At 44.2% G+C, this 27,077-nt stretch overlaps 1 protein-coding gene across 6 annotated transcripts in view; it reads right to left on the bottom strand.

Moving 5' to 3' along the window:
* The window catches only part of FAM13A (family with sequence similarity 13 member A), a 189,171-nt gene extending 169,250 nt beyond the window's left edge, over positions 1 to 19,921 (bottom strand). For 4 of the 6 annotated variants that reach the window (XM_061583030.1, XM_061583033.1, XM_061583034.1 and 1 more), the window contains exons 1-2: positions 14,036 to 14,297; positions 9,615 to 9,824 (exon numbers count right to left, since the gene is read on the bottom strand). In XM_061583030.1, the coding sequence (XP_061439014.1) occupies positions 9,615 to 9,824; positions 14,036 to 14,282 (457 nt within the window). In that variant the 5' untranslated portion in view covers positions 14,283 to 14,297. Of the gene's footprint in view, positions 1 to 9,614; positions 9,825 to 14,035; positions 14,298 to 19,666 lie in introns of those variants that run through there. The other 2 variants (XM_061583032.1, XM_061583035.1) reach the window with 2 other exon arrangements.
* Positions 19,922 to 27,077: the final 7,156 nt, after the last annotated feature.

Below are 27,077 nucleotides of genomic sequence, written 5' to 3'. Positions count from 1 at the left end.
ACTCGTTCTGCAGTGGCAAGGAACTGATGCTTTAGTGTGGCAGCACCTATACTTTGGAACTCCCTGCCTATTGACATCAGGCAGGCGCCTTCAAAGTACTCACTCCAGCACCTGCTTAAAACATTTTTGTTTAGGCAAGCAAGCCTATCCAGACATGTAGAAGTTACATGTGCTTTATTCTGTTTTTAGTTATTGTTGATTTTAATTAGTTTTTGAATGTTTTTAAATACCTGTTTTTTTAATGTTTCATTTTTATAAACCATTTCGTTATTGATTGATTAATTAAATTAATTAATTAAAGCCCTGGTGTCTCCAGGCAGAACCTGGAACGTCCGGTTTGAAACCCTGGATAATCGCTGCCAAACACAGTAGGCAGCCCTGAGCTAGATGGATTAATGGTCTGACTTGGCACAAAGCAGCTTCCTGTGTCCCCAGATCAAGCTAGCTACAGAATCTGAGACACTGACATGTACCGAAGGGTGACCTGTTTTGAAACGGGCCTATGTCCTGCATGCTATGAGTGCTTATCAAATGACACAGCAGGACATGAAGTCGCTCTCCTCTGGCTGGAGGCCTGTGGCTATGGCTGTTACACATCCCGTTTTAACTCAATGAACTGAACAGCTGTGGCATGGATATAATATCCTCTCTTTTAAAATAGAAGGAATGCCCAGCTCAAAACCAAGAGGGCAGGCCTTTTTATGGGCAGGCAGACATTACCATTTATCACATATCTTCCACTAGTATGTGGGGAAATCCTTCTCAGCTTTAGGCAGGATGATACAGTTGACCAGCTGACCAAGCTTTCACACACGCACCATAGTAAAACCAGGTGAGGTCCCAATTTGGCCCTCAAGGCCAATTGGCACTGAAAGCAAACCCCAATTTGCAGAAAGGCTCAACTCCACTCAGGAGCTCTGACCAGGATTTTCCAAGTGGAGCTGATCCCAGCAGGGCTTGTGTTTGGCACCAAATTTAATTGCACAGGCTGCCAGTGAGCTGCTACTCTAAGTTCAAGGTTCTGGTTTTGGTATACCAAGCTGTATACAGCTTGGGACCAGGATACGTGAAAGATCGTCTTCCCCTTAAATATCCAGTTGATCGCTGCGCTCTGCAGGTGAGGGCCTCCTGCAGGTACCATCTCATCAGGAGCTCCGTTACGCACAACATAGAAAATGGACCTTCAGTGTTGTGGCACCTACCCTTTGGAACTCCCCTTAAATATGAAACTGGTGCTGTCTCTGTTGTCTTTTCCATGCTTGCTTAAAACCTTCCTCTTACAACAAGCCTTTTAAGTAGAGCCCTTCATCCCAGTCTGCATCTGTACTGGAATTGTTTTTTTAAAATGTTTGTTTTTAAGATGCTTTTATTAAAGATGCTTTGTTTTTTAGGATGATTTTAGTATTTTATCACTTGTTGTTTGCCACCCTGAGCCCCTTTTGGGAGGAAGGCCAAGATATAAATTCAATGGTAATTAATAAAATAAAATTAAAAGGTGCCAAATGCATGCCCTGCTTGCAGAGGAACAACCAGGAGCATCCTTCCAACATTCCCAATTGCTCCTTTGCAGCTGCAGCTTTACCTGCCCCATACCGGATGTCAGGAGTTATGTTGTGTGTAAGGCAAGTCTGACTGGGGGGAAACACCCTTGCAGGCCAAATTATGACTCCTGGTGGGCCTAATCTGGCCAGCAAGTTGCAAGTTCCTGAAAATTGCTCTAACCATTATACCACACTGGCTTTCTCCACACTATTTGCCCAGGTAGCCCAGTACTGTCTACTCTGACTGGCAGCAGTCTCCAGGACCTCAGGCAGATGTCTTCCTCATTACTTGTTGCCTGCTCCTGTGACAGGAAATACCAGGGATCCCAAACCTGGGATCTTCTGCATGTGGAGCATGTGATCTACCTCTCAACTATGGTCAGCGAAGTCCCAGCAAAGTCTCCCTTCTTCCTCAAACAACCAGATTACTGGTGAGTTGCCACAGAGTGGGCTGAGGGGAGAAATGCCTCAGGTAGGGGATAGCAATGTGCCCTGCAGAGCATGCCCGTAGCACAATAATGGAACTTTTAGTCTGCATGCAGAAGGTCCAATGTTCTGTCCCTGGTATCTCCACCTAAACGGTTCTCAGATAGATGGGCAGATCTGCCTGAAGCCTACTGTTGCCAGTCTAGGCAGACAATATTGAGCTAGGTGGACCCATGGCCTGACAGTGTAATGGAGTTTCCTACGTCTTGTCAGACCATATGCTGTCTATAAACTGCAAAGACCAGGACATGCGACAGGTACAAACACCAAACTCTGTAGCTGATGTTTTCTTGACAGATGAATAGCCAAAGGAAAGTGATAAAGTGCCTATGGACACATAGTAAGTGTTCCACTAAAGTAAAATTCACTGGGAACTTCCTAGGTCATGGTCTTAGCTACTGCACTACACTTCTCTCCAGTGACAGGCATTATTAGTAACACTTACTACAAAGGCACTGTTATAAACAGCAAGATCTAATCCACTCCCAAGGAAAGCATGATTAGGAAATGCCTTGGCAAGCTAATTGGCACTTGGTTGGCCACTGTGAGAACAGGATGCTGGACTAGATGGGCCACTGGCCTGATCCAGCAGGCTCTTCTTATGTTCTTAATGGTTTCATATAGCCTCCTGCCTATTTGGTACTTTTTCATTTTAACAAAGGCCCTTTTTATCTTTTGAAAAACCTGCAAGATGTAAATCTTCTCCAGGATATAAATATTCATTCAAAATCTTCAGACACTTGGCACAAGAGAAGTCCTATTCAATAGGCATGGGTTTCTCTTTTCTTTAAGTGACCTGCCCTGGGCAACACAAGAGATCTACTATGTTCCTCCAAAACCCAACTAGGTCTTTCCAACTGTGGCTTGTAAGCTTAGGAACATGCTCTGGATTTGAAACCTTCCTCCTCCTTTCTTGAAGTTTCCTCCTGTACTTTCTGTTTCCCCACAACTACCTCTAACGGAACTTCTAACCACAATTAGCCATCAGAACTGAATTGGCAAACTACAACTATCTCCCTACCTCCAAACATCATCATCATAATAGCAACAATAATTTATTTCCCATCCTTCCTCCTGAAGGAGCCCAGGATGGCAAACAAAACTATTTATCAACAACAAAAAGCACTCTAAAAACAATTACAAACATTCTAAAAAACAGTTGCAGATAAAAACATTCTTTTCTACAGTGATAACCGGATTGGCAGGAACAGTCTCCTTTGGCCATCCAACGCCTGGATAGATAGGTGTGTTTTCAAATTCCTCCTAAAAGTCATTAATGTCGGAGACAGACACACCTCACTGGGAAGGACATTCCACAAACAGTGACCCACCACTGAAAAGGCCCTGTCACAGGTCAACACCAACTGGGCAGCCCCTGGTGGCAGCATCACAACCGAGGCCTCACCTGCCATTTGTAGGTCCAAGATTGTTGGTACTGGGGAAGGCGCTCTTTTAGATACTTGGGTCCCAAGCCATTTAGGGCTTTATGTGCTAATACTAAGATGATGAATTGGGTCCAGTAGCTCATTGGCAACCAGTGCAGTGCTCTCCGGGCTAGTGACGAATGGTCCCATTGGGCTGCTCCACTTACCAGTCTAGCAGCCGTATTCTGCATTAGCTGCAGCTTCTGGATCATCTTCAAGAGTAGCCCCTAAAAGCATATTCGTCCAAGCAGTCCAGACAAGAAATCACCAGAGCATGGACAACTGAGGCCAGGCTACCCTGGTCTACAAACAACTGTAACTGGTGAATCAGCCTAAACTGGGCATAAACACTCCTAGCCATGTTGTTTGCAAACCACCGTGTGATATAATGGTTTGGTGACTGTTTGCAAACAACACTTTGGAGGTAAGGTGCTAACCATAGTTTGCCTATGACTGCAAACCACAGTTAGGGAAGCTGGGAAATGAAGAAGAGAAACCATGTGTGAGAGGCAGTGCATATGCCCATGGTGTGTTCCAAAGCCTCAAAAGCATAATGCAGATGTCTGCATTGGGCCTATATACACAGCTTTTTTCTTAGCCTTTCCTAGTTTTTGGACTGTGGACCAAGTCCCATTTTAGGACATCTCAAGAAAACACTGCAGGGAAATGGATTCTTTCTGGTGAGATTAACCAAACTTCTGAGTGGTCCAAACTATCAGTATTGTAACTCATTCATTGGCCTCATTTGGAGGCAAATGCTAAGCAATAGTTCAGCACAGGGGTGGTTAACACGTGGGCCATATATACCACCAAGATATTATGTGTAATCTTTGGGGACTTCTCAACAATTCAGTTGTCAATCCGCCAGCTTTTTTAATTTCCCCCCTTAATGTTTATTTTTCATTCCCCCCCCTTTTGCACGTTTTAAAAAAGTTCATTGGGCTTCTCCAAGTGTTCTCAGTACCTTTCAGCAACTTTCCATCTCTAAGAGCTTCTAAACCCCTACCCCGGAGATGCCTCCTTCTTAGTTCTAGTTCTGCGATTAATAGTGCTGGTCAGCAGCTGCCTGTATTGCCATAGGCAGCCAAAAACTAACTATCTGTCCTGAGCGCTGCTGAAGGCATCACCGCAGAACAAACAACACAGCCAACAGTCGGCATCACCTTGAGTGAGCAAATGATGTAACTTAGCTAAAATGCCCTTAATAAAATGTATTGGCAAGCATTTGGGAAGCACAAATGGAACTAATGATGGTATTCTTTGCACAGAAGAATGAATAAACTATGTATTCAGCATGCAATTTAAAAAAGGTGTTAATTTTCCACCATGGCTTTTCTGCCTCAGGCATGTAGATTTTACTATGTGTCCCCCAGGGGGTTGGCCACAGGTCAATGTGGCCCTTGACTTGAAAAAGGTTAGCCATCCCTGATTTAGCATTACAAGAACAAGTCACAGGAAACCTCAGGTTCATGTGCTTTTCCCTCCCTCTCTTGTGCAGACATGAGTTCAGCAGTTTTCCCTTCCATTTTAGATTAACCACAGCTTGCTGTGACATCTAAACTCATGACAAACTGTGGTTAAGTGAACCACAAGTGAACTCCAAACCATAGCTTATGAAGGTTCTTTCAGCAAACCATTACCATAGTTTAAAGACAGTTTAAGGCTTGGATGACACACTAAGATGTAGTTAAACCAAAACAGAAGCAAAAACTTCTGGGCTTCCCCTCGTAGCCATGCCAGAGGACAGAGCTGCATGTGAACTTGAGGTTACATTACAAATCATCATGATTTGTGCAAACCATAGTTTGCCTTCAAAACAGGGTTGCAAACCATGATCTGATCCTGGTTTGTAATCCAAATTTAAAATATAAACTATAGTTTACCCAATTTAGACACAATGGCAAGCTATGGTTTGAAACTTACTGCAAACAGAAGCTTTTAAATGCAGTGTATAAGGGGGAAGAGGAAGAGAGTGTGCTTGTTTGAGATTTGTAGCTGTTTGTGCACATAAGTTTAAGCCATGGTTACATCTGAACCCAGCCACTGGGTCAGTTCACACATTCATTTGAACCATGGCATGGAAGATTGGAAACAAGCTTCGGGCTCATATACTCCCTTATTTCCCCCCCCCACCTTCCGGTTTCAGTAAAGCAGGTTTCCTCCAAATTAGAATTGGAAACTGTTTAAACTGGTTTCAAAGCCAACTATTGTTTACACAAACCACAGATTGCCTGATTGAGATGTCATGGCAAATATAGTTAACTCAAGAAATTAGGAAATCGGGGGGGGGGGGAGAGACTTTAGAAAACAAGGCAAGGCTCTACCTAGTGCGCCAGGTGAAGCAAACTGTCAGCCTGAGCCAACAAATTGGGTTGCAAGGCAATAATGTTTGTTCACAGCCCCAATGCCTGCAATGAGCCATTATCTTTTGTAACCACCTCTCTCACAGGTTGATTGCAATGGCAAAATGAGATAAGCACCCAGATGCCATCCTGAATCCCTCGTAGGGAAGGTAACAGTACACGTGTGCAAATATTTTAAAAGACTTAGTTCCACAGCAAGGCCCTTGAAACACTGGCCTAGTTTGGTCAATCGTACCTCAGCTTAAGTCAAGATACGCGCAGGTCTTTTGCTTATGTATGGAGCTCCTTCATGTGAGCCATGATTAAATCAGGAAGTCTCTAAATTAACCATTAACCATAGTTTTCCAGAACACACACGCTCTGGATGATAAGACAGCTCACCCACCCTCTTTACACAACTTCCTTTTCAAAGGCTGGACTCATGACAAAGAGGGCTGGGGGTAGTATCTGGCAGAGCTTGGAAAAGTTACTTTTTTGAACTACAACTCCCATCAGCCCAATCCAGTGGCCATGCTGGCTGGGGCTGACGGGAGTTGTAGTTCAAAAAAGTAACTTTTCCAATCTCTGGTATCTGGTCATAATGTTTGGTTGCTCCAATACCTTAAAACCACCTGACTAGGAAGATAATGGGTTGTAGTCAGACCCTCTAACCCACTTCCTAAATTACCATTAGTTTTGTCAGTAAACAGGGTGGAAACGCATTACTACTCCTTCGTTCAACATTATTTCCAACATGAAATAGAGCACTGTGTGCTTTGCTGAGTGGTAAGTATCAGAGATCTTTATGGCTGCAAACATTCACAGCTAAGCTTGATCTTATCAAAACACAAGTTCAAGAGCAAAGGACAAGCGGCACTGAAAAAAGAACACCAGCACTGAAAAGCTAAAATCAGCTGAATGGCAAGTTATGCTCAACCAGAGGTTGCTAGTCAGTAGCCATACCCGCTCATACTGAGAACTCTCTAGCATTTTACACAGGAGTGGTAATTTGTTCGGTCCTTTAACCAGCTGGAGTATAGGAAAGAGAAAGGGGGGGTATTTTGCTCAAAAACAACACCCTAGTTCTCATTGAGGCAGTAAACCTGTTACTGGACTGTATCACTTTAAACCAGGGTTTCCCAAACTTTTGAGTTTGTTGACCCCTTGACGAGCTTATAAAACTGTCATCAACCCCAACCAAAATGCTTAGGAATGTAAATGAAATAAAGTCAAGAAATATCAATGTATAATCAACATTTATTCATAATCAATCTCCATTATTCCAAAGCCTTTTCAAAAGCTCTGAAGTCTTTATAAAAGCTCCTTGAAGCTTTCCAAAAGGCAGCTTCCTTTTTTATCTTCCATCTTTGGAGGAGGGAAAGATGAGTGTTAGAATTAGGCCACATTCACACCATACATTTTCCCACTGTTATTCCACTTACCACATTCATTACTTCCCCCAACGAATCCTGGGAACTGTAGATTGTGAAGGGTGCTGAGAGTTGTTAGGAGATTCCTATTCTCCTCGCAGAGCTTCAGTTCTCAGAGTGGTGTGACAATCAATCCCTCTTCCCAGAGAACAGGAATTGTAGCCCTATGAGGGCAATAAGTGGTCTCCTAACAATTCTCAGCACCCATAACAACTACACTCTCCAGAATTTTTTCGGGAAGCCATGACAGTTTAAAGTACAACAATGCTGGAATAAATGTATGGTCTGAATATAGCCTTATTCTTCTGACAGTGTAAAAAATAATTATATAAAAAGTTAAACACTGAACCTGTATAGATTTTCTTTAGCAATAAAGCAGCATGGTTGAGAATACTTTGGTACCGTGGAATCATTAATAAGTACAGAGGTTCCTCATTAGCAAGAGAGGTGCACTCTGTACATGCCCTAGCCCTTTATTTCCAAGGCGCACAGTTCCCAATTGATTTTTTCGTGCAATACCTCATAAGCTTCTCTTCCACCCCTAGGCCTTTTTTGACCCCCCTTTCAACCCCTAGGTCTTTACTGACCCCCTGCACAGTCCTAATGACCCCAGAGGGTCAACAGTAGAGATGTAAAATTTCCAGAAATTTTGAAGCTATGGAAAAAAACAGTTTCCAGAAAAAAAGGAAATTTTTGGAAAAATTGAAAAAATACAATATTAGCACTTTTTACAGATTGGAAGTCACTTTGTTGCTTCAGAAACATCAACTGTAATTATGTACAAGTTGATATGACATAAAATTATCACATTTGGTATACTAAAAGTACATTTTATTCAAACAATTATTACAAATTGAATTTATTTTTTAATTTTTTTACTTTTTTTGGTAACAAATGGATCTACAAGATCCTGAACTATAAGGAACCTCTTTTGTTTTGCCAGCTTATGAGGAGCAGGCACAAAACAATTAAAAAAGAAGAAGAAACCATCAACATTAATAACAAAGAAAATTATTTATGTCTCCGCTAGTCCTCCACAGTGTCAAGCAGACATAAAGCATCCATTCCCACAAAAAGAACTGAGAAAAAGGGAGAGGGCAAGATTCAATGGAACATTTTATTTATAATGCTAAAATAAAATATTCCATAATCCATTTTTTCTTCATTTTTTTCAATTTTTCACAAAAAAAACAAAAAAGGCTATGGAAAACCCCCAAATATTTTTCTGAATTTTTCCGGCTTTCTTCTGGGCCTTCACATCACTAACATCGACCACTTAGGGAAATTCTGCTTTAAACTGAATTGCACAACTTAACACGCCTCCACGCAAAATAACCCCCTGCAGACAGAACACACACAGTGGGGAGCATTCAGTTGCGATTCCCAAGCCCTCAGTCTGAAATGGTATAGTCCAGACGCAGGATTACCATCTCAAGAAGAACTCAGATATTGTGTTAGAGCAAAAACAAACCACTTATTTTTATTTGTTATTGTCCACCAGAACTGCCAACTGTCCAAGCTTGTCCTCACCCATCTTCCATGTTCATGTGATGGCTTTTGGGGAGTAACCCATGAATGCACAGACGTTACATCAAAACAAGACAATTGTTCACTTTTCTCACTTAATTATCTGTAATGCACTTTCCCACAAAATACATGCAGGACTATGTGTACTTTGGTACTTAAAAAGTGGTAAAAAGTCTGCCCCAAGATTACTCCACCCCCACTCCTTGTACTGGCCAGGATGAAAAGGAGGGCGGGAATGGCCTTTTCACTACACTATCTTCCAGACATCTTCCAGTGAAGGGTACTGCTTCCAGCCCAGCAATCCACTGATCCTTCCGTACTGTCAACATCAGCCTTCCACAATGTTATGAGCTGCAACTCCCATTAGTCCCAGCCCACCTGACCGGTCTATGCTTTTTGGCAGTGGCTTCCAGGTTTCAGACAGGAGTCATTCCCAGCCCTACCTGGAGATGCTGGGGATTGAACCTGGGACCTTCTGCATGCAAAACAGATGCTCTACCAACTGAGCTACATCTTTTACTCCTTTTAAAAAAATTGTTCACGCGGGGATGAGGGCAGGGAGTGTAGGCATGGACCCCTTGCTCATTCAGAACAGATTGGCCAAGCAATCAGAGATGCAGAGCAACCAATTCAATAACAAATTCTATATGCTGACTGGCACCAATTATTCTGGAGGAAAGCATATGTGCCCATGCAATTGAGAATATGGATTCTTTTGGGTGCAAAATATGAACATTTCTGCATAAAGATTTCCAAACTGCAATTGCAACTGTCCGATATGGGGAAATTATTTTTTTAAAAAACAGTAAATCTAGTGGGCTCAACCAGGAACTATATGCATGTGTCTGACGAAAAGATCATCACCTTGATAAAGTCGTATGAATTTGGGATGCGCTGCAGAAGTGATCACCCGATCGGGCAGCTCCCTCAGAAATAATTTCAACAAACTGGCTGCTGAGCTGATGTCGCCCTCTGTAGCCAGCTCGACTTCCTCCCCGCTCTCGTACTTCACACGCAGCTGCTCCACTATCTTCAGGTTGCCATTCACCCTGAAAAGACCTTCCTGTTTCAGCCCTATAATTATACATTAGAAAGGAAGGGGAGGAAAATAACTGGTACACCCACTGACCTGCTTTAAAAACACACTGCTTCAACAACTGATGGCAAATGCTAAATAAAACAAAACCCTGGAGTTAGCTTTTGACTCTTATCTAACAGCAAAAAACAAGCCTAGAAACAGCAGAATGAAATTTAACAGGGATAAGTGCAAAGCTCTCTACCTCAGAAAAAGAAACCAAATGCACAGTTATAAGATGGGGGATACATGACTCAGCAATACTATGTATGAGAAGGATCTTGGAATTGTTGTTGATCAGAAGCTGAACATGAGTGATGTGGCTGCAAAAAGGACAAATACTATTTTAGGCTGCATTAACAGAAGTTTAGCTTCCAAATTGCATGAAGTACTAGTTCCCCTCTATTTGGCCTTATCTTGAGCACTGTGTCTAGTTCTGGACACCACATTTTAAGAAGTATGCAGACAAACTGGAACGGGTTCAGAGAAGGGCAACAAGGGTGATCAGGACACTGGAAACAAAGCCCTATGAGGATAGCCTGAAAGAACTGGGCATGTTTAGCTTCGAGGAGAGAAGACTGAGGGGAGATATGATAGCACTCTTCAAATACTGGAAAGGTTGTCACACAGTGGAGGGCCAGGATTTCTTCTCAATTGTCCAAGAGTGCAGGACATGGAATAATGGGCTCAAGTTGCAGGAAACCAGATTGCGATTGAACATCGGGAAAAACTTCCTAACTGTTAGAGCGGTACAACAATGGAACCAGTGACCTAGGGAGGTGGTGGGTTCTCCAAAACTGGACACATTGAAGAGGCAGCTGGACAGCCACCTGTCAGGGATGCTTTAATTTTGAATCCTGCATTGAGCAGGGGGTCAGACTCGACAGCCTTATTGGCCCCTTCCAACCCTACTATTCTGTGATTCTATGATACGAAGGCCTGGTCTAGACATGCAACAGAACAAAGTGGTAAAGATCTGAGCTGAGAGAATGGACTATACCAGGTTAGCCGTCCCCAGCAAATTTTTCTCATGAATTCTGGCTGTAGCAGCAAAAAGAAAAATGATAAAGTAGACACACTTTTTAACTTTTCTACCCAGCCCAGTGGGAATTTCCCCCCTCCCGGATCATCAGCCTGATTATCTGAAAAGTGGGAGGGGTGATGTGATTCTTTTGTGTGTGTGTGTGTGTCTTATACGGATGTGTCTGTGCAAGCGGGGGTGGCCACACCTATTGCTGCCATGAAACCCTGGAGGGTTGGCCATGGGTGAATGCAGCCCCTCAAGCCAAAAAAGGTGAGCCACCCCTGGATTAAATGGGTTAACCATCCAAAGCTCTAAGTTCCCCAAACTTTCTAAAGACCCAGACTAGGCATTATTGCGACTAGGGGCTGCTGTTTACACAATCCCATTCCAGCCAGCACTCTAAATATTCAAATACACAGAAGTGGTGTAGAAATGCTAATTATTACCTGTTCAGACATTTGCCTAAAAAGGTGATGGGAGAAGGCACGCACGCAAGCCCTTCCCCCGGCGTCCTCACATGTGCCGGATCCACTTCAGAATTCCCTGTGATCAGGGTTCCCCGTTGTTAAGTGCATTCACCTGGACACAAGCCCCCTTCAGATGTTCATTCTCAGTGTAGAAAGGTCTGAAATGGATTTGGCGTGCATGGGAACACCAGGGTCGGGAATTGCGCACGTGCCCCTCTTCTCTTTAAGCCCACAGGCATTCATCCTAAAAGGTCCTCAGTATAAAGCCTCCACTTATGCCTAGAACTCGTGGACATTCAAAGAAGCTGAATGTTGGAAGATTCAGGACAGACAAAAGGAAGTACTTCTTTACTCAGCACATAGTTAAACTATGGAATTTGCTCCCACAAGATGCAGTAATGGCCACCAGCTTGGATGGCTTTAAAAGAAGATTAGAGAAATTCATGGAGGACAGGGCTATCAATGGCTACTAGCCGTGATGGCTGTGCTCTGCCACCCTAGTCAGAGGCAGCATGCTTCTGAAAACCAGTTGCCGGAAGCCTCAGGAGGGGAGAGTGTTCTTGCGCTCGGGTCCTGCTTGCGGGCTTCCCCCAGGCACCTGGTTGGCCACTGTGAGAACAGGATGCTGGACTAGATGGGCCACTGGCCTGATCTAGCAGGGCTCTTCTTATGTTAATCCTACTCTGACATCTGCTGGAGAACAGGATGCATTGCAAAAAAACAAGATCCATTTAAAAGTTGTTTTATCCATATTGTATAGATTATCTGTTATTTCATCCTCCAAACAAGGAAGATGTTTTTTCTTCAAACAGGATGTGACAGATGAGTGAGTGGCAGAAGAGAGGAATATAGGACACTCTAAAAAGCAACAGGTTCCCACAAAAAGTTACTTCAGTGGAATTTTTTGTTGTATTATTTTCACTGGGAATGAGAAGCTGAGCAACAAAACTGCATGGGGCATGTTCTAAGAACAGGAATCCATATTCCTCACCTGTGAACCAGCTGTTAGTCAGATAGTTACATGCTAGAACCAGTCAATTCTTTATCACAGCTGAGGTTTCTATAGTGCGCTAGATGAACTTCATGAAGCTAGAGCCAACATGATGCCCTCCAGATGTTGTAGGACTACAACTCCTATCAGGCCTGGCCAACATGGCCAATGGTCCAAAACTGCTGGAGTGCACCATGTTAGGGAAGCCTGGTTTAGTGTCAGGCCACATCTGTACTATACATTCAAGTGGTACCCTAGTGCTTTAAAACAGTCATGCCTTCCCTCAAAGAATCCTGAGAACTGTAGTCTGCTGAGGGTGCCAAGAGGAGACCCCTGTTCCTCTCACAGAGCTAGAATTCCCAGAGCCCCCTGGAAAGAGGGATTGACTGTTAAACCACTCTGGGAATTGTAGCTTTGCGATGCCCTGCTGAGAACTCAGAGAGTTCCTACATTGGACCTACACTGGGACTCTGCTTTTCCATCTCACTCTGATCATCTGGTAACGGACTACACTAAGAGCCTGTTATTTTGCTGAAGAACCTGAGTTAGAGATTTTAAATGTTTAGTAAGGTTTATCTTAGCTTTGTTACTTTTTGGTGGCTGCGTTCTCTCAAGCAGCCTCTCCTTTTATATTATACTTTGCTGGGTTTGTGATGTCAAAGTGATCCTGGTAATTTATTTTCTTAATAAATACTGTTGCTATACCCTGTGGGGTACTCATTGACCAAACTTCCGTGGACATACATAGATTTTGCTTAGACATACACAGAATTGCACTGATTAAGCATGCAGTAATCCCTACAGAAGTGCTTATTGCTATTTGCCTTTATCCATGTGAATACTTTTTTAAATGGACTGCATCGTTTTAGGTACCAGGTGGGCAATATTACTTTTTTTTATGTAGGGGAGCATTCAAAAGTAATATCACCCCATTCAAAAGTAAGATGGGGTGATAATACTTTTAAATGCTCCCCTACGGCAAAAACACTTTGCAAATGAAGAAACTAGCACAACACAGAGAAATGCAATTCTGAGAGGGGACTAGGGATTTCTAATAGAGAATTCTCAGCACCACCAAACTACAATTCCCAGCACTCTTAGAGGGAGGGAAGGAGGGAGGGAGGGAAGGAGAGCCAGAACAGTTAGACGGAGATAAAGGCGCCATCTGCCCTATACATTTAAAGCAGTATCATGCCACCTGAAACAGTCATGGCTTCCCCCAAAGAATCCTGGAATTGTAGTTTGTTAAGGATGCTGAGAGATGTTAGGAGGCCTCCTTTTCCCCTTACAGAGTGATGGTTCCTTGGGAAGAGGGATGGATTATTAAACCACTCTGGGAACTATAGCTCTCTTGAGGGCAAAGGGGTCTCGTAACAACTCTCAGTACCCTCAACAAACAACAGATCTCAGGATTCTTCGTGGGGAAGCCATGACTGTTTAAAGCGGGATGATACTGATTTCAATGTATAGTACAGATTGGGCCAAAATTGATATACATTTATAATGCAGACAAATCCCTAAAGCAAAACTGGGGAACCTATGGCCCTTCCTTGATATTGCTGGACTACAACTCCCATCAGCCCCAGTAACCATGGGCAAAGTCCACGGATGATGGATGCTGTAGTCCGGCACCTTCTGCAGGGCCACATATTCCCCTCCTGTGCCTTACAGCAAACCTTTTTATTTATTTTCTTCTTTTTAAACAGAAGGGCTCCACTAGAAGCTTACCATGCCAAGTCAGATATTCGACAACATCACAAACAATGGCTGGGATTCCATTCTTGCTCAGTCCTTGCTGCTGAAGTTCCTGCAGGCCCACGCCAAACACCTTGTGGCCTGAGGTCCCCCTCGGCCTGTTCAGTGGTGCCGCTGCAATCTTCTTCATGTCTTCTTTAAGCCTGACGGCAGATTTACTTTGCTTGAAAGAGCAGAGAAAGAGAGAACAGTCGGTCATTGTGACTATAGGTGGCTGCATGCTCCACAAAACACACGCTGTACGTTCAGCCAGGCTAGCCGCTTGTGTGAGTTTGGCCTCTTTCAGGTTCTAAATTCAGGGAGGCAAAAGCACTGGTGGGAGTACAACTCTTCCGCAAAGATCTGGGACAAAACACACGCACACACGATGAAAAGGAAAAAGAAAGTCAAGGGGAGGAGCCTGAAATACGTAGCCGAGCAACAGAGTGGATAACTTGGAAATATCCAAGCTGCCTCGCCAGAGCAACTGTGTGGGTGGAGCGGAAATAAGAGATACTCTATGAATGGGAGCCGTTCTCCTCTGAAATGGCAGGATCAACACAGGGGTAAATGGCCGAATGGCCTGAATAAGCCTGACACAGTAACATGACATTGAGACATGGCATAAGTGCAGCATGTCATGAGCCCCGGCAGTGTTTGACAGACCAGGAGGCAGCAGAGGACACAAATGAGCTGGAGCCAACTGAGAGAGAGAATAACAACCCAGACCCCTTGACTCAGGAAGTTTGCTTATTTATTTATTAGATGTATAGTCCCGCCCTTCCTCCCAGTAGGAGCCCAGGATGGCATGTTATGGATGAGGGATGTCCCCACCCTGCCCCAACAGCAGGATGCATCACTGGGTACCAGGGAAGTCTTTCACTCAATGGGAGGGGCAAAGGGGCAGGAGGAGGAGCCTGAGGGGGCCAGTAACTATTCTGTCACTAAGGGCTCAAGGCCAAAGTGCCCGCATCCAAGTTCAGTCTTCCCATGTGAGGCGAGAGCCCTGCAAGTGAGTCCACCACACTTTGCTCTTTTTAAAGCTAGGCAGGAATGCGGTGGAAGTCTTGTCAGGACTGCCACTATCCAGTCTTGAGCTCCAGACTCTGCTGTTATAGACTCTTGATCTGCGACCCCTGGAATCTGAACCTATCACTGAACCTGTATCAAGATTTCCTGAATTTATTTATTATTTATTAGTTACATTTATACCCTGCCTTTCTTTCACCATGGAACCCAAGGTGGCATACATGTGATTCCCAGGTGGTCTCCCATCCAGGCACTGACCAGACCCAGACCTGCTTAGCTTCAGCAAGGTGGTGGCCTCATGTGCCTTCAGACCATAGCCTAAATCTCTCTCTGTTACTTGAAAGAAAAGCCTTGTCGTGGTGTTTTGGGACATAAGCCAAGACAACACAGCATCCAAATAAGCCACGATTTCACAAGCTGCATTTTTCTTAAGAGCCCTGCTGGATCAGGCCAATTGCCCACCTAATTTAGCATCTTGTTCTCACTTATGCCTATGAGAAGCCCAATATGGGTATCCCTGGGATGGCTAATTTGTGGCCCTCCAGATATTTTACACCTACAACTCCCATTGTCCTTTACGGTTGTCTATTCTGGCTGGGGCTGAGGGGAGATGGGAGACCAACAACAGCTGGAGGGCCACAAGTTAGCCACCCCTGATGTGTGGCAGGATGCACCAGAACAGACTGTTAGATACGATTTCATCTTGTAATCTCGTCAGGGAAGGGCTATAGCTCAGTGGTAGAGCACATACTTTGCACACAGACAGTCTCAGGTTCAGCATCTTCCGGCCAAGCCTGGGAAAAACTACGGCTTGAAACCTTGGGGAACTGGTGCCAGTTCAGTATACAATACACAGTGTTGGTTCTACTCAGAGTTGACCCATACAAATTAATGGACATGGCTAACTTATGTTCATTGATTTCAATGGGTCAACTCTGAGTAGAACTTACTTTGGTTACACTCTTAAAGGCAGTGGGGGGTGTTCACACATTGCTTTCAACAAGTATACAATCTGTGTACGTGTGTACACAAACAATTGGACTGTATCCTTGCACAGTTATTCCCATGTGGCATTAATGAGTGTATAGTCTGTGTACCTGTGCAAATAGTTGAGCTGTACAAGTCAACACGTGTACACACTTCCACACAAACACCTGTGCATGTGTAGACATGTGTTCAGTGTAACACGTGAGCAAACCCAGTATGTCTCCAAGTAGCTGATGCTGTGAGTTATAAGTGGGGAGAGTGCAGTTTTGCTCAGGTCCTGCTTGGGGGCTTCCTACAGGCATTTGGTTGTCCACTGTTGTACTAGATGTTGTACTAGATTGGCCTTTCTGCATAAGTGTGTTTCAGATCACCACCGACCTTAAAGTGGCTTTCCTTGAACAAAGGAATTTCAAAGAGAGACTGCAATGTGAAACTGCTGAATGTCAATTTATCAAAAGGTTCAGTTCAATTACCTGTGGTCTGAATCAGGATAATGATTTTTTTAAATTACACTACTTTCATTAATTAACTCACCAGGGCCAAGATGTTTGTTTTATCACTGACGTTGCTTTGCGAACACATCAACAACTCAGAATAACACTTCATGCATCTGATAAAGTAAACCCTAGTCCACAAACAGGGCCGGCCCCACCAGCCTGCCCTGGGCCCTGGCACCTGCATGCACACACACCCCACCTACCTACCTACCAGGCGGGTGGAGGAGCGAGAGGTTGGGTGGGCGAGCGAGTGGGGCGACACAGCGGGCGAGTAAGCAAACAAGCGAGGTGAGCGAGAAAGCAGGTGGGAGAGCAGGGGGAGAGGGTGAGCGAGCAGGCAGGGGGAGGGTGAGCGAGGGGGAGGGTGAGCGAGGGGGAGGGTGAGCGAGGGGGAGGGTGAGCGAGGGGGAGGGTGAGCGAGGGGGAGGGTGAGCGAGGGGGAGGGTGAGCGAGGGGGAGGGTGAGCGAGGGGGAGGGTGAGCGAGGGGGAGGGTGAGCGAGGGGGAGGGTGAGCGAGGGGGAGGGTGAGCGAGGGGGAGGGTGAGCGAGGGGGAGGGTGAGCGAGGGGGAGGGTGAGCGAGGGGGAGGGTGAGCGAGGGGGAGGGTGAGCGAGGGGGAGGGTGAGCGAGGGGGAGGGTGAGCGAGGGGCGAGCAAGGGAGCTGGCGGGGGCGGATGGCGAGCGAGGGAGCCGGTGGGCTGGCTAGCAGGCGGGCAGCTCCTTCCCTGCAATCTGTGGCAGGGAGCCTGCTGTGGAAAGGGAGCGCTACTCCCCCACCATAACAAGAGGCCCTTCAGGGGCCCCTGTGGACTGCGGAGCCCTCGGCTAGGGCTCCACCTGGCCACCCTTTGGAGCCAGTCCTGAGTTTAAACCATACATTTTTAGTCTTCATGGTGTCACAAGACTCTTTGCCTTTTTTCTGCTGCAAAACACTAACACAACTACCTCTCTGGAAGCCCTAATTAAGTTGTTTGTATAATTACTTTATGTTTGCTAACAGATTTTAAAATTATGTTTATAATGGATTGTGATAAAATGTCTTTTTGTTTCATAGTTAATTATCTATAAGTTGCTCCAAGTAGTGTTGCAGGCCAGAACGTACGTAGGCAAAAAACAACAGAGGGTTATAGCCAATGGGTCTTGTACTCAGGTTAGACCCATTGAAATGAATGGGCATGGCTAACTTAGATTTATTAATTTTAGTGAGTCTACTCTGAGTAGAACTTAGTTGAATATACCCTGTAAGATCTGTTTTTTACATGATGGCATTCAGCCTCAAACCTGCAGAACTGTTTGTTTTGAAGCAGCTCATATCAAAGGTAAAATATGGATGTTTTGAAATAAAAACACCTCCATGCATGCTGATTAATATTGCTCCATAGCTGAATAGCATGTATCAAAACTACTTCCTCCATCACTACCTGTTGCAATACATCTCCCATTCACACATGCAAGTAATCTCCTGACGAACATGCCTGTGTGAACTAGCCGCAAGCTGCAAAAAGACCCAGCAATAACTCAATCAATCACTATATACTGCCATTCATACTGCTTTTGACTCCTCAAATGATGGAAATGTTTCCATTCTAAGGGGCAGAGGGGAATCGTCCTGGACAACTATTTTAAGTTCTTTCAAATTCCAAGGAACATAGGCAAAATGTTCACTCCTGCTAAACTTGTGTTAGGAATGAAGGCTACCATCCTACACACTGACCTAGGAGTAAGCTCCATTAAGCTCAGAGGAACTGACTTCTGCACATAGAACTGTACTGCAAAAGTGCACTCTTGAAAAAGAAAGCTGACAAGATTCAAAGGGAGACATGCAATAATTGGAAAGGAGAGGGAGTGAATGCGAATTCTTTTCATTTTATTTATATATGTGCTTTCAGAAAAGGAGAGAGGGAGGTATGGTCTTCGGCTCACCTGCCTACTTTAAATCCACTAATCTCCTGTGCTGATGAACAGACAAAATATACAGCAAATCCTTCTTTCTGAAACATCCATCTTGGAATGTTACTTTGCGTTTTTAAAAATACACAGCATTAGCAATCCTACTTGAAAATGCTGTAGGAGCGACTTACATCTCACTTGTTAAAAATGCCTTGAAAAACACACACACATCACTATATGGGTGACTGCATTTTTTAAAACTCTGCTTCAAACACACCCATATTGGCAGCAAACATGCACATACTTGCTTAGGAATAAACCCCTTTTTGAGATCAAATGCCTGGAGGCCGGCAGGCATTAACACTAGCAAAGTACAATGAGAAAGGAGGGGAAAAGTAGCCATCACCTAAGGGAAAGTCCTACTTTGGAAATAAAACTGGGTTTTGTTTGTTTTGCATACACAGTCTGGCACTTATGCAACTACTTTAATTGTCAAAACCAAGCACTGCCAGCTGCCTAACTACATACTGCTACTGAAACAATTTTGGAAAACAGTAGTAAAAAAACCCCCAAGAGAGGTGTAAAAACAGAGTGTTTTTAAACTACTGGGACTACAAGCCTACACCGACTCTTCTGGGAGAGAGCCCCAAAGAGTTCAATGGGACATGCTTCTGAGAAAGCATGCAAATGAGTGTGCTGTAAGGCTGCAGATATATACCCAGTTTCTTGGGAGTAAGCCCCATTGAATTAAACAAATCACGCTTTTGGAGTACAGATGTATAGGATCGTGCTGTTCATCAAATCCCTAGAATTAAAAATACAAACAAACAATAACTCCAAAACCTCATCATCAGAGCAACAAAAGGAAGCTACAACTCACGGATGGAATGCCCTTTGCAATTGCTTTTTAATCAGGTATTTTCGTCAAAGAAGACGAATCCATCAGTTGCATTATGTGACCCAATGGAATTAACATCACTGGAAGAGTACATATTGTAAGGCAATAGATCTCAACACACCAACTGGCTAGATCACTTTATAGCGAAAGGGGGGAGGGAAGAGACCACTAGCCCACCACACTCAAAATGCTGGTTTCTAGTCAACGTGTGTGTGTGTGGGGGGGGGGACTTGGTTAGTTTTACACCGTTCAGACCATTTCAGCGACAGCCCTTTCTCGCTCTCCACGCACAAATCGCCACAAACAAGAGACCGCCTCTACTCACACAGATGGCTAATGCGCCTGCCCCCATTCTTTCAGAAGTGTCTGGAAGAAGTGATGAAGATGAGATGAGAGCACTAAGCAGGCTGCTGGCGACTCAAAGCAAAGCGGCCCAGCCACGGAAGCTTTCCAGTCTATTGTTGGCTCTAAGGACAAAAACCATCCACGCGTCCTAAAACATTTTCCCCAAAACCTTTTAAGAATAAGTTCGCCTTCCTCCTTTGAATCCACATGGCTGGAATCAACAGCCTGCAACTGAAATCTGAGTCAGCGACTCTTGCATTGGCAGTCTGGAAGAGTCACGTGACTCAGTCAGGACTTAAAGGCATCTACATCTTTGAACGGGCCCTTGCGGGGATTTCGTGCTAAGAGGCAGGGATGGCTTAACGTGTTTCGCCACACAACGCTTCAGTGCTTCCTATCCAAGATTCTGATACTAACATTCCCAGTCCCAGGGTGGGTTACAACCATTTTAACATATTGCATTAAAAGAAATTAAAAGCACCATAAAAATCACAAAATAGGGTGGGTCCTGAAAATAGTATTATCCTGATTTCTGAATTTGTGACGGAACCCGGAAGACACTAATTTTCAACCTTCTAAATCTAATTTCAAATTTTAACTTTGCCCTGGTACAATTCCTGTGTGAAGCTTTCATTTCTATACAGCATCACACAAATCTATTAATTTGCTTAAGAACACATGAAGAACCCTTCTGGATCAGACCAAAGACCCATCTAGTCCAGTTTCTTGTTCTCAAGGTGGCCGACCAGGTACCTTTGGAAAGTGCATAAACAGGACCCTAGTACAACAGCGCTCACCCCAGCCTTTAAACACTGCAGTTTCATTTATTTATTTATTTATTTAAAGAAGGTTGTTGGAAGCAGCAGGTTTGCAAAACTTTGGTTAAAGCTTACTATTGTTAGCATTAATATTGGTGCAGAGATGTAATACTGCTTATGGTTAGCTGAGCTCCCTGAATGGAAGGCAGGAGTTTGCGCACAACAGGGTAAAAATGAGAACATGAGTCCAAGGTATGAGACCAGTTTCCTAACTATGTTAGGAGGTTGACTAGGAGTTGCACCAGGCCACAAATGTATATTTTCAGGCAATATTCAGCTGGTGACACTGACAATACAATGGTGCATTTCAAACCCATCTCTACTATAGCCCAGAAAATGGTATTATGCTCAACAAGTGGGGCTGCAGCAAAATGTGGCAGTGTGGAGTGCATCTGTTCAGAATTCCAGCCAGCTAGCCACCCATGCCCCTTTCCAGGACATACACATTCCATTCCCCCCCATCCCAAATTTGCCACTCCCCCACCGAAATGTAATTTGTTAAAGGTCCTGAAAGTTGTTGGGAAACCCCTGTTCCCTTCACAGAGCTACATTTCTCAGAGTGGCATAAAGATCTATGAATCTCGGGATCAATTGCAGCTCTGTGAAGAATAAACAGCACAGTCTTGGGAGGAGGATACGCCACTTTGATGGTAGTTTCCCTCTATATTAGTAAGCTCTTTCCACCAGTAGCCTTGGGGATTCGCCTGCACATACTCCACCCAGCAAGACTATTATTAGTGCAGCCCGATCTTATGCTAGCTGAAAAAACGGAAATCAGTGGGTTTAGCACTGCAGCCTTTCGGATGGCTAAAGTAAGAGCAAACAGCGCCACCTACAGGTCCAAGCGAGGTGCTCAACGTCTGGCGCCTGTCAACACAACGTTCTATTTAGCCCGCCTCTATCTGCGGGGTCCGTCTATCTGTGGAAGGGGGAGGGAATAGGAAGATAGGCTCAACGCATGCACATATACTTACCCTCTTTCTCGGTTTATGCAATACAGTAGGGCCCCGCTTTACAGCGCTTCGCTTTACAGCGTTCCGCTAATACAGCGGTTGTGAATTGTAGAAAGGCCCCGCTTTACAGCGCTTGTTCTGCTTTTACGTGTTTTTTTGCCGCCGGGCACCATTTTGGTCAATGGAAGTCAATGGGATCCGCTTTACAGCGGTTTTCGCTTTACAGCGGGGGTCCGGAACGTAACCCGCTGGATAAGCGGGGCCCTACTGTAACATGTACATGCAGCAGATAGCTGGTGCTATATTAAGGAGCACATCCTGGTCTCTGGAGGACTACATAGGAAGGATTTGTTATAAGTCAGGGAAAAGGATCGCTAGCAAGTTAGCTACTCTAGCAGGCACCAGCCACAGTCTGCAAGGAGCCCCCTCTGGAATTCCACCATTCATTTAACGGGATAGGAATGTTCTAAAGATTACCATTACATTGCATAGCTTGCCATGAGCCACAGCTCAGATCCAAGATTTATTTTTGGTTCCAGGGCCTCAGTACTAGGTCATGCATAATAATATTTTTTTTAAAGGATGGGGGACACTGCTTCTGAGCTAATCAACAATGCAGTGGCAAATTCAGAAGTGCAAGGTCCCTTCATGATAGTCACTGCCAGCACCACCCTTTTTTGCTGCTGGGCTGAGAATGAGATCCTTGTTAATGCCTTCTCCCACAACAACAGACGTCCCTAGCAGCCCATAAGCATGAAATGGAGGTGTTAACCACTGAAAAGAGTCTTCTCAGTGGCTAACTTACCTCCTTCCATTCATATTGGTGCCAAACAGCAAGAAAGGACAAGGAAGCATGTTAGAAGACTTCTCGTAGTGGCTAACACACTCCCCTTTCATGCTGATTGTCTTGTAGCATGCTGGAAACATAGGGACCCTGCTCCTAAAAAAATTAAAGTGTCTATGACTCCCCAAGATGCCGGACGACTACACCCCTGGAGCGAATGCAAATGGTATTTTCACAAGGTTCAGTGATGGCCTCTGGCTTTAAGCCTTTCCCAAAATGGCACCATCTAGAGATGTTGCTGGATGCCAACTCCCATGAGCCAGCCAACATGGCCAATGGTCCAGGATGATGGGAGCTGCAGTCCAGCAACCTTTGGAGGGTATCTAGGTTGACTACATGGGTCAATACAACTTGCTGGGGGATGACCATCACACAGCCTTCTCGTGGGGCTTTCCAGAACTACATGAGGAGCTCTCTTATACTGAGGGCTCATCTACACAGTGGTTTAGTGTGTGTTTGGTGCTTCTCACATCTTCTTTCAATTTGCATGGTTAAATTACATTACTGGCAAACAGAAACTATCACACAGTTTCCCCCCTGTAAATCCATACTAACCCAATCCACCGATAATACGAAAAGGGAAGGAAAAAAGTATTTACTCCCTATCTCTAGTGCTTGCAGATGCTTTGCTCCAATGCTTTTAGGTGGGTGTGTCAATCGTTCACCTCTCCACACCCACTCCCTACTCCTCCCTTTGCTCATTTTATATCCTGTAGACTGAAAAGCAACGTCCAGCTGCTCTCCCCTGTTCTGCTAGCCTTTTTTTATGTTGCTGCAAATGGTGCCTTATTTTTCTTTTCCCCCTAACTTATGCACAAAAGCATAATGCTGCTCAAATAAAGATTTGTATTTCAGCTGTATTGTACCAGTAAAAATACAAAGAATTGCACTTCCAGGTTGTTGTTGTTTTAAATGAACCTGCTGGTAGAACAAATTGAGCATGCTCAGTTGCCAAGTAACCAGAGGGAGTGGAAATGTTAAATTAGAGGGTGTGGTCATTAGGATGATTGATCCTTCTCCTCAGTGTGAATAGGAAACACCGTGTTTGCAGCTGGCATTGAGCTCCTACTGTAGACAAATAGAAAATGGAGGTAAAAACAGCATCTTTAGTACAAAGTAATTCTCTCATGCGGATAAGCCCTGAGTCAGACCATTGGTCCATCTAACTGAGTGTGGTCTACACAAAGTGACAGCGGCTCTCTAGGATTTCATACAGGGAGTTTCTCCCTGCCCTACCTGGAGATGCTGGAGATTGAACCTGGGACCTTCTGCATGCAAAGCAGATGCTCTACCACTGAACTATGGCCCTTCTACAACTATCTGGTTGGCTACTGTGAGAAGCAGATGCTGGGTGAGATGGATCTTTGGGCTGATCCAGTAAGACTCTTCCTTCCACTCTGAGTAACCACAGATAGTCCTCACACAACCCACAATCTGGGATTAGAAGGACAATATTGCGGGTCAAAAGGTGCAAATTTTAGGCTGGCATCTCTTCCACCACGTCTTTCTCTCTCTTGTTAGAACCTAAGGACTGGTAAGGTGGTGAACTCAGACTGTAGCGAAGTCTAAGCACATGCAGCTGAAACAATCATGTTGCTTCCTTGTTTATCCTTCTGTTCCTCTGTTGTTCTCCCTGTGTTGAATTATAGATCGCCAGCTCTTCAGGACAGGGATATGACCTCTTGTAAAGTAGCAGGGACTGCTGGCTCCAGTATCAATGGGACAGTGAATTTGCTCAGGGTTTTAGCCCAAACTGAAAGCACCTTGGACAGCTCCTTGAAAGTTTGGACTAAAACCCCAAGCGGATTCACAGCTCCACTGACATCGGAGCCACCAGTTTCCGCTGTTGTAAAGTGTCTTGCATACTAATACCAGTATGTGAGAGTATGAGTATGTGTGTACATTTGAGTGTATGCATTGTTTGTTTGTTTTTAAAAAAACATTTTATTCTGTTTTTTAACCAAAAGGTCTCCCAGAGTGGCTTGCATACAATCAGTAAAAACAGGACAGTCCCTGCCCACACTTTTACAATCTAACAGAAGTAACCGAAAAGGGGTAAGGGGATGGAAGGGAAGATGAAAAAAGCAACCTCAGGCACCCATTCTTAAAGTTAAACAGTACATCTAATCATGGCCAGCTAAAATGAAAACAGTTCAGGGAGAGGAGCCACACATAGCTGGTTTTTCAAAAAGGGGAAAGGATTCGAAACCTGTTTGCTAAAAAAAAGAAGAAACAGGATAGGAGAAGTCTGAGACTTGCAAAGTTTTGCATAGTAGGGTAACATGACAAAAATGTGACTGCTACATAATTCTTGCTATTTTAGGTTTCATGTGTCAGCTAGTCAGTTTAGAGCAGATGTGGGGAACCTTTAGCCCTCCAGATGTTGCCAAACTGCAACTCCCATAAACCCCAATAAACATGGCCAATGGCCACGGCTGATGGGAGCTGTAAGTTCAGCAACTTCTGGAGGGCCAACATCTGGTCTACAGCAAGGGCCACACGATGGTTTATAAATTTGCTTACAAGCAGCCAGCTCAATATGCAAATGTAGGATGTGGTACAGTCTTCTCCAGACTGCACCATTTCAGACAGCAGATGGGAAATTCCATGCAAAGCTAAATAAATCTATGTTTGATCTGTGTTTGCCTGCCAGTGGCCATGCTTGCCAGGGCTGATGGGAGTTGTAGTTCAGCAACATCTGGAGGGCCAAGAGTTCCACACTCCTGTCCTACATTGACAGTCACCTGGAAACCCCTGTGAATGTTGCCTTGAATTCCATCAGAAGAAAAGTGAGATATAAATATAATAGATAAGTTAATGCTACTGTATCTTGGTTTTGTTTAACCAAACAGTTCCCTGTACGTGAACAGCCAGCAAGTCAGGGAGGTGAATGTGAATCTAGTCACCTCCCTGCTGTGAATTACCCTTCCATATGCAGAGATTTTTGTTTCTGTTTTACATGGGCTGCTGCCTGACTACATGTTATCTCTGTATACATGAATCAGCTCAAAGATGACGAGGCATAGTGATAACCAGGCTAAGTAGTGGTATGGGCTCGTGACATTTGGCTGGCACATGAGTACAGAAACTGTGACAGGGTGAATTAAAAAATATAAAAAGCTTTTAACAAATATCCTGTGAGACAGTTCAGCCTTGCCAAAGCCCTGGTGGGAATAATTATGAATGGTACAAATAGTCAGATCAGCTCATCTCAACTGAGCCTCACTATTATTAAATGACTAAAGAGGAACTATATTATGAACCGAGATCCATGCTGCTGATGGCTGACAGCATTGCTACCCATTAATAAAAAGCTGCTTGGGGACAAAGCAGTCTTAAATTCTGGTAAAAGGTGAACACAATAGGAAAGAACCTGCCCCAGTTTTCTAAAGCCACCCACATAAAAGAACAGGGGAAGAATCCAGAAGATTTTCCCAGAGGAATTCTGAAGTCTCGTATTGTATTATTTGAAGACACAGAGACACAACAGTTCATGGGACTTCTGTAACTGCAGTCAAATGTATTAAATTTGGATACAAATCCTTAAAATTGGGGCGGGGGGAGATTTTTACCCATAGGTTGGCCCTGTTCTACATGCATTATCCTGCACTGTGGTTCAAAAGTTAAATCTCCCTCCACCCACTAGGAATGGAAGGATCTGTCAGTTTCAGTTCTTTTGGTTTCTCATGTTTCCAGTCTTAAATTCAGTTCTCTACATTTCTGCAACAGTATGCACTTTTTTAAAAAAATCCTCAGTATTTTAGTGCAAATGGCTCTGAATAAACACAATTTTGTATGCAGTTTTGACTAATGCAGACATTTTTGCAAGCAATTTCTCCTAATATAATGCATTTTTGTATGTTATTTTCACTAATATGCACATTTCCCTCAAATATATGCATTTTTGTAAACATTGGTTGGAGAATTTGGATAAATGAATCTGGATAAATGAGAATTTCAAAGGATAGCTGTGTTTCGGTTCTCATATTGTTTCAGATAGTGGGAAATAGATAGATTTGGTTTTAAACATGAACCGAATCAAATTTCTCCTCCATCCCGACCACCCACTAAAGAGAGAAAAGGCACCACCACTGAAAGGATAGAAAATGGTCATTTTAAAATAGGCAGCTTTGTATATGGTATATGCGAAATATAGGCTGCCGTCAGATCAATATTGGTAATGCTTAGCTTGTCTATCTCAAAGTCAACAGAAGATGGCAGTATTTCTTTCTAATGCAAGTGCTTGGTGGTTCCGTAATCTCTGCCTCATCTAAATAGAAATGGACTGCCTTCAAGTCGATCCCGACTTATGGCGATCCTATGAACAGGGTGTTTATGGTAAGCGGTATTCAGAGGGGGTTTACCATTGCCGTCCTCTGAGGCTGAGAGGCAGTGACTGGCCCAAGGTCACCCAGTGAGCTTCATGGCTATGTGGGGATTCGAACCCTGGTCTCCCAGGTCGTAGTTCAGCACCTTAACCACTACACCACACCTCATCTAGTTGTTCCTAATTACAGCAGCATCAGTGGCCAGAATTTGGAGAGGGAGGGGGTCATTGATGTTCTTTGGAGGAGCAACATGATCAGTGTAACTGACTAGCAACATCACTACATGTGCCACCAAACTCAATGTGGGCAGAAATCATGGGGAACTGCCCTTTTGCCTTATTTATCTATTGGGACTAATAGACAAGGTGGTTGTGGGATTCTACCATCCACTCATGGGATGCTGTGGACTGACTTGCTAAGAGACAAATAAGAGACAATACTTTCCTAT

Source organism: Rhineura floridana, chromosome 9 (genome assembly GCF_030035675.1).
Source record: "Rhineura floridana isolate rRhiFlo1 chromosome 9, rRhiFlo1.hap2, whole genome shotgun sequence".
Taxonomy (NCBI): Eukaryota; Metazoa; Chordata; class Lepidosauria; order Squamata; family Rhineuridae; genus Rhineura; species Rhineura floridana.
The sequence above is the reverse complement of the archived record's forward strand: the minus strand, read 5'-3'. Positions and strand labels throughout refer to the sequence as shown.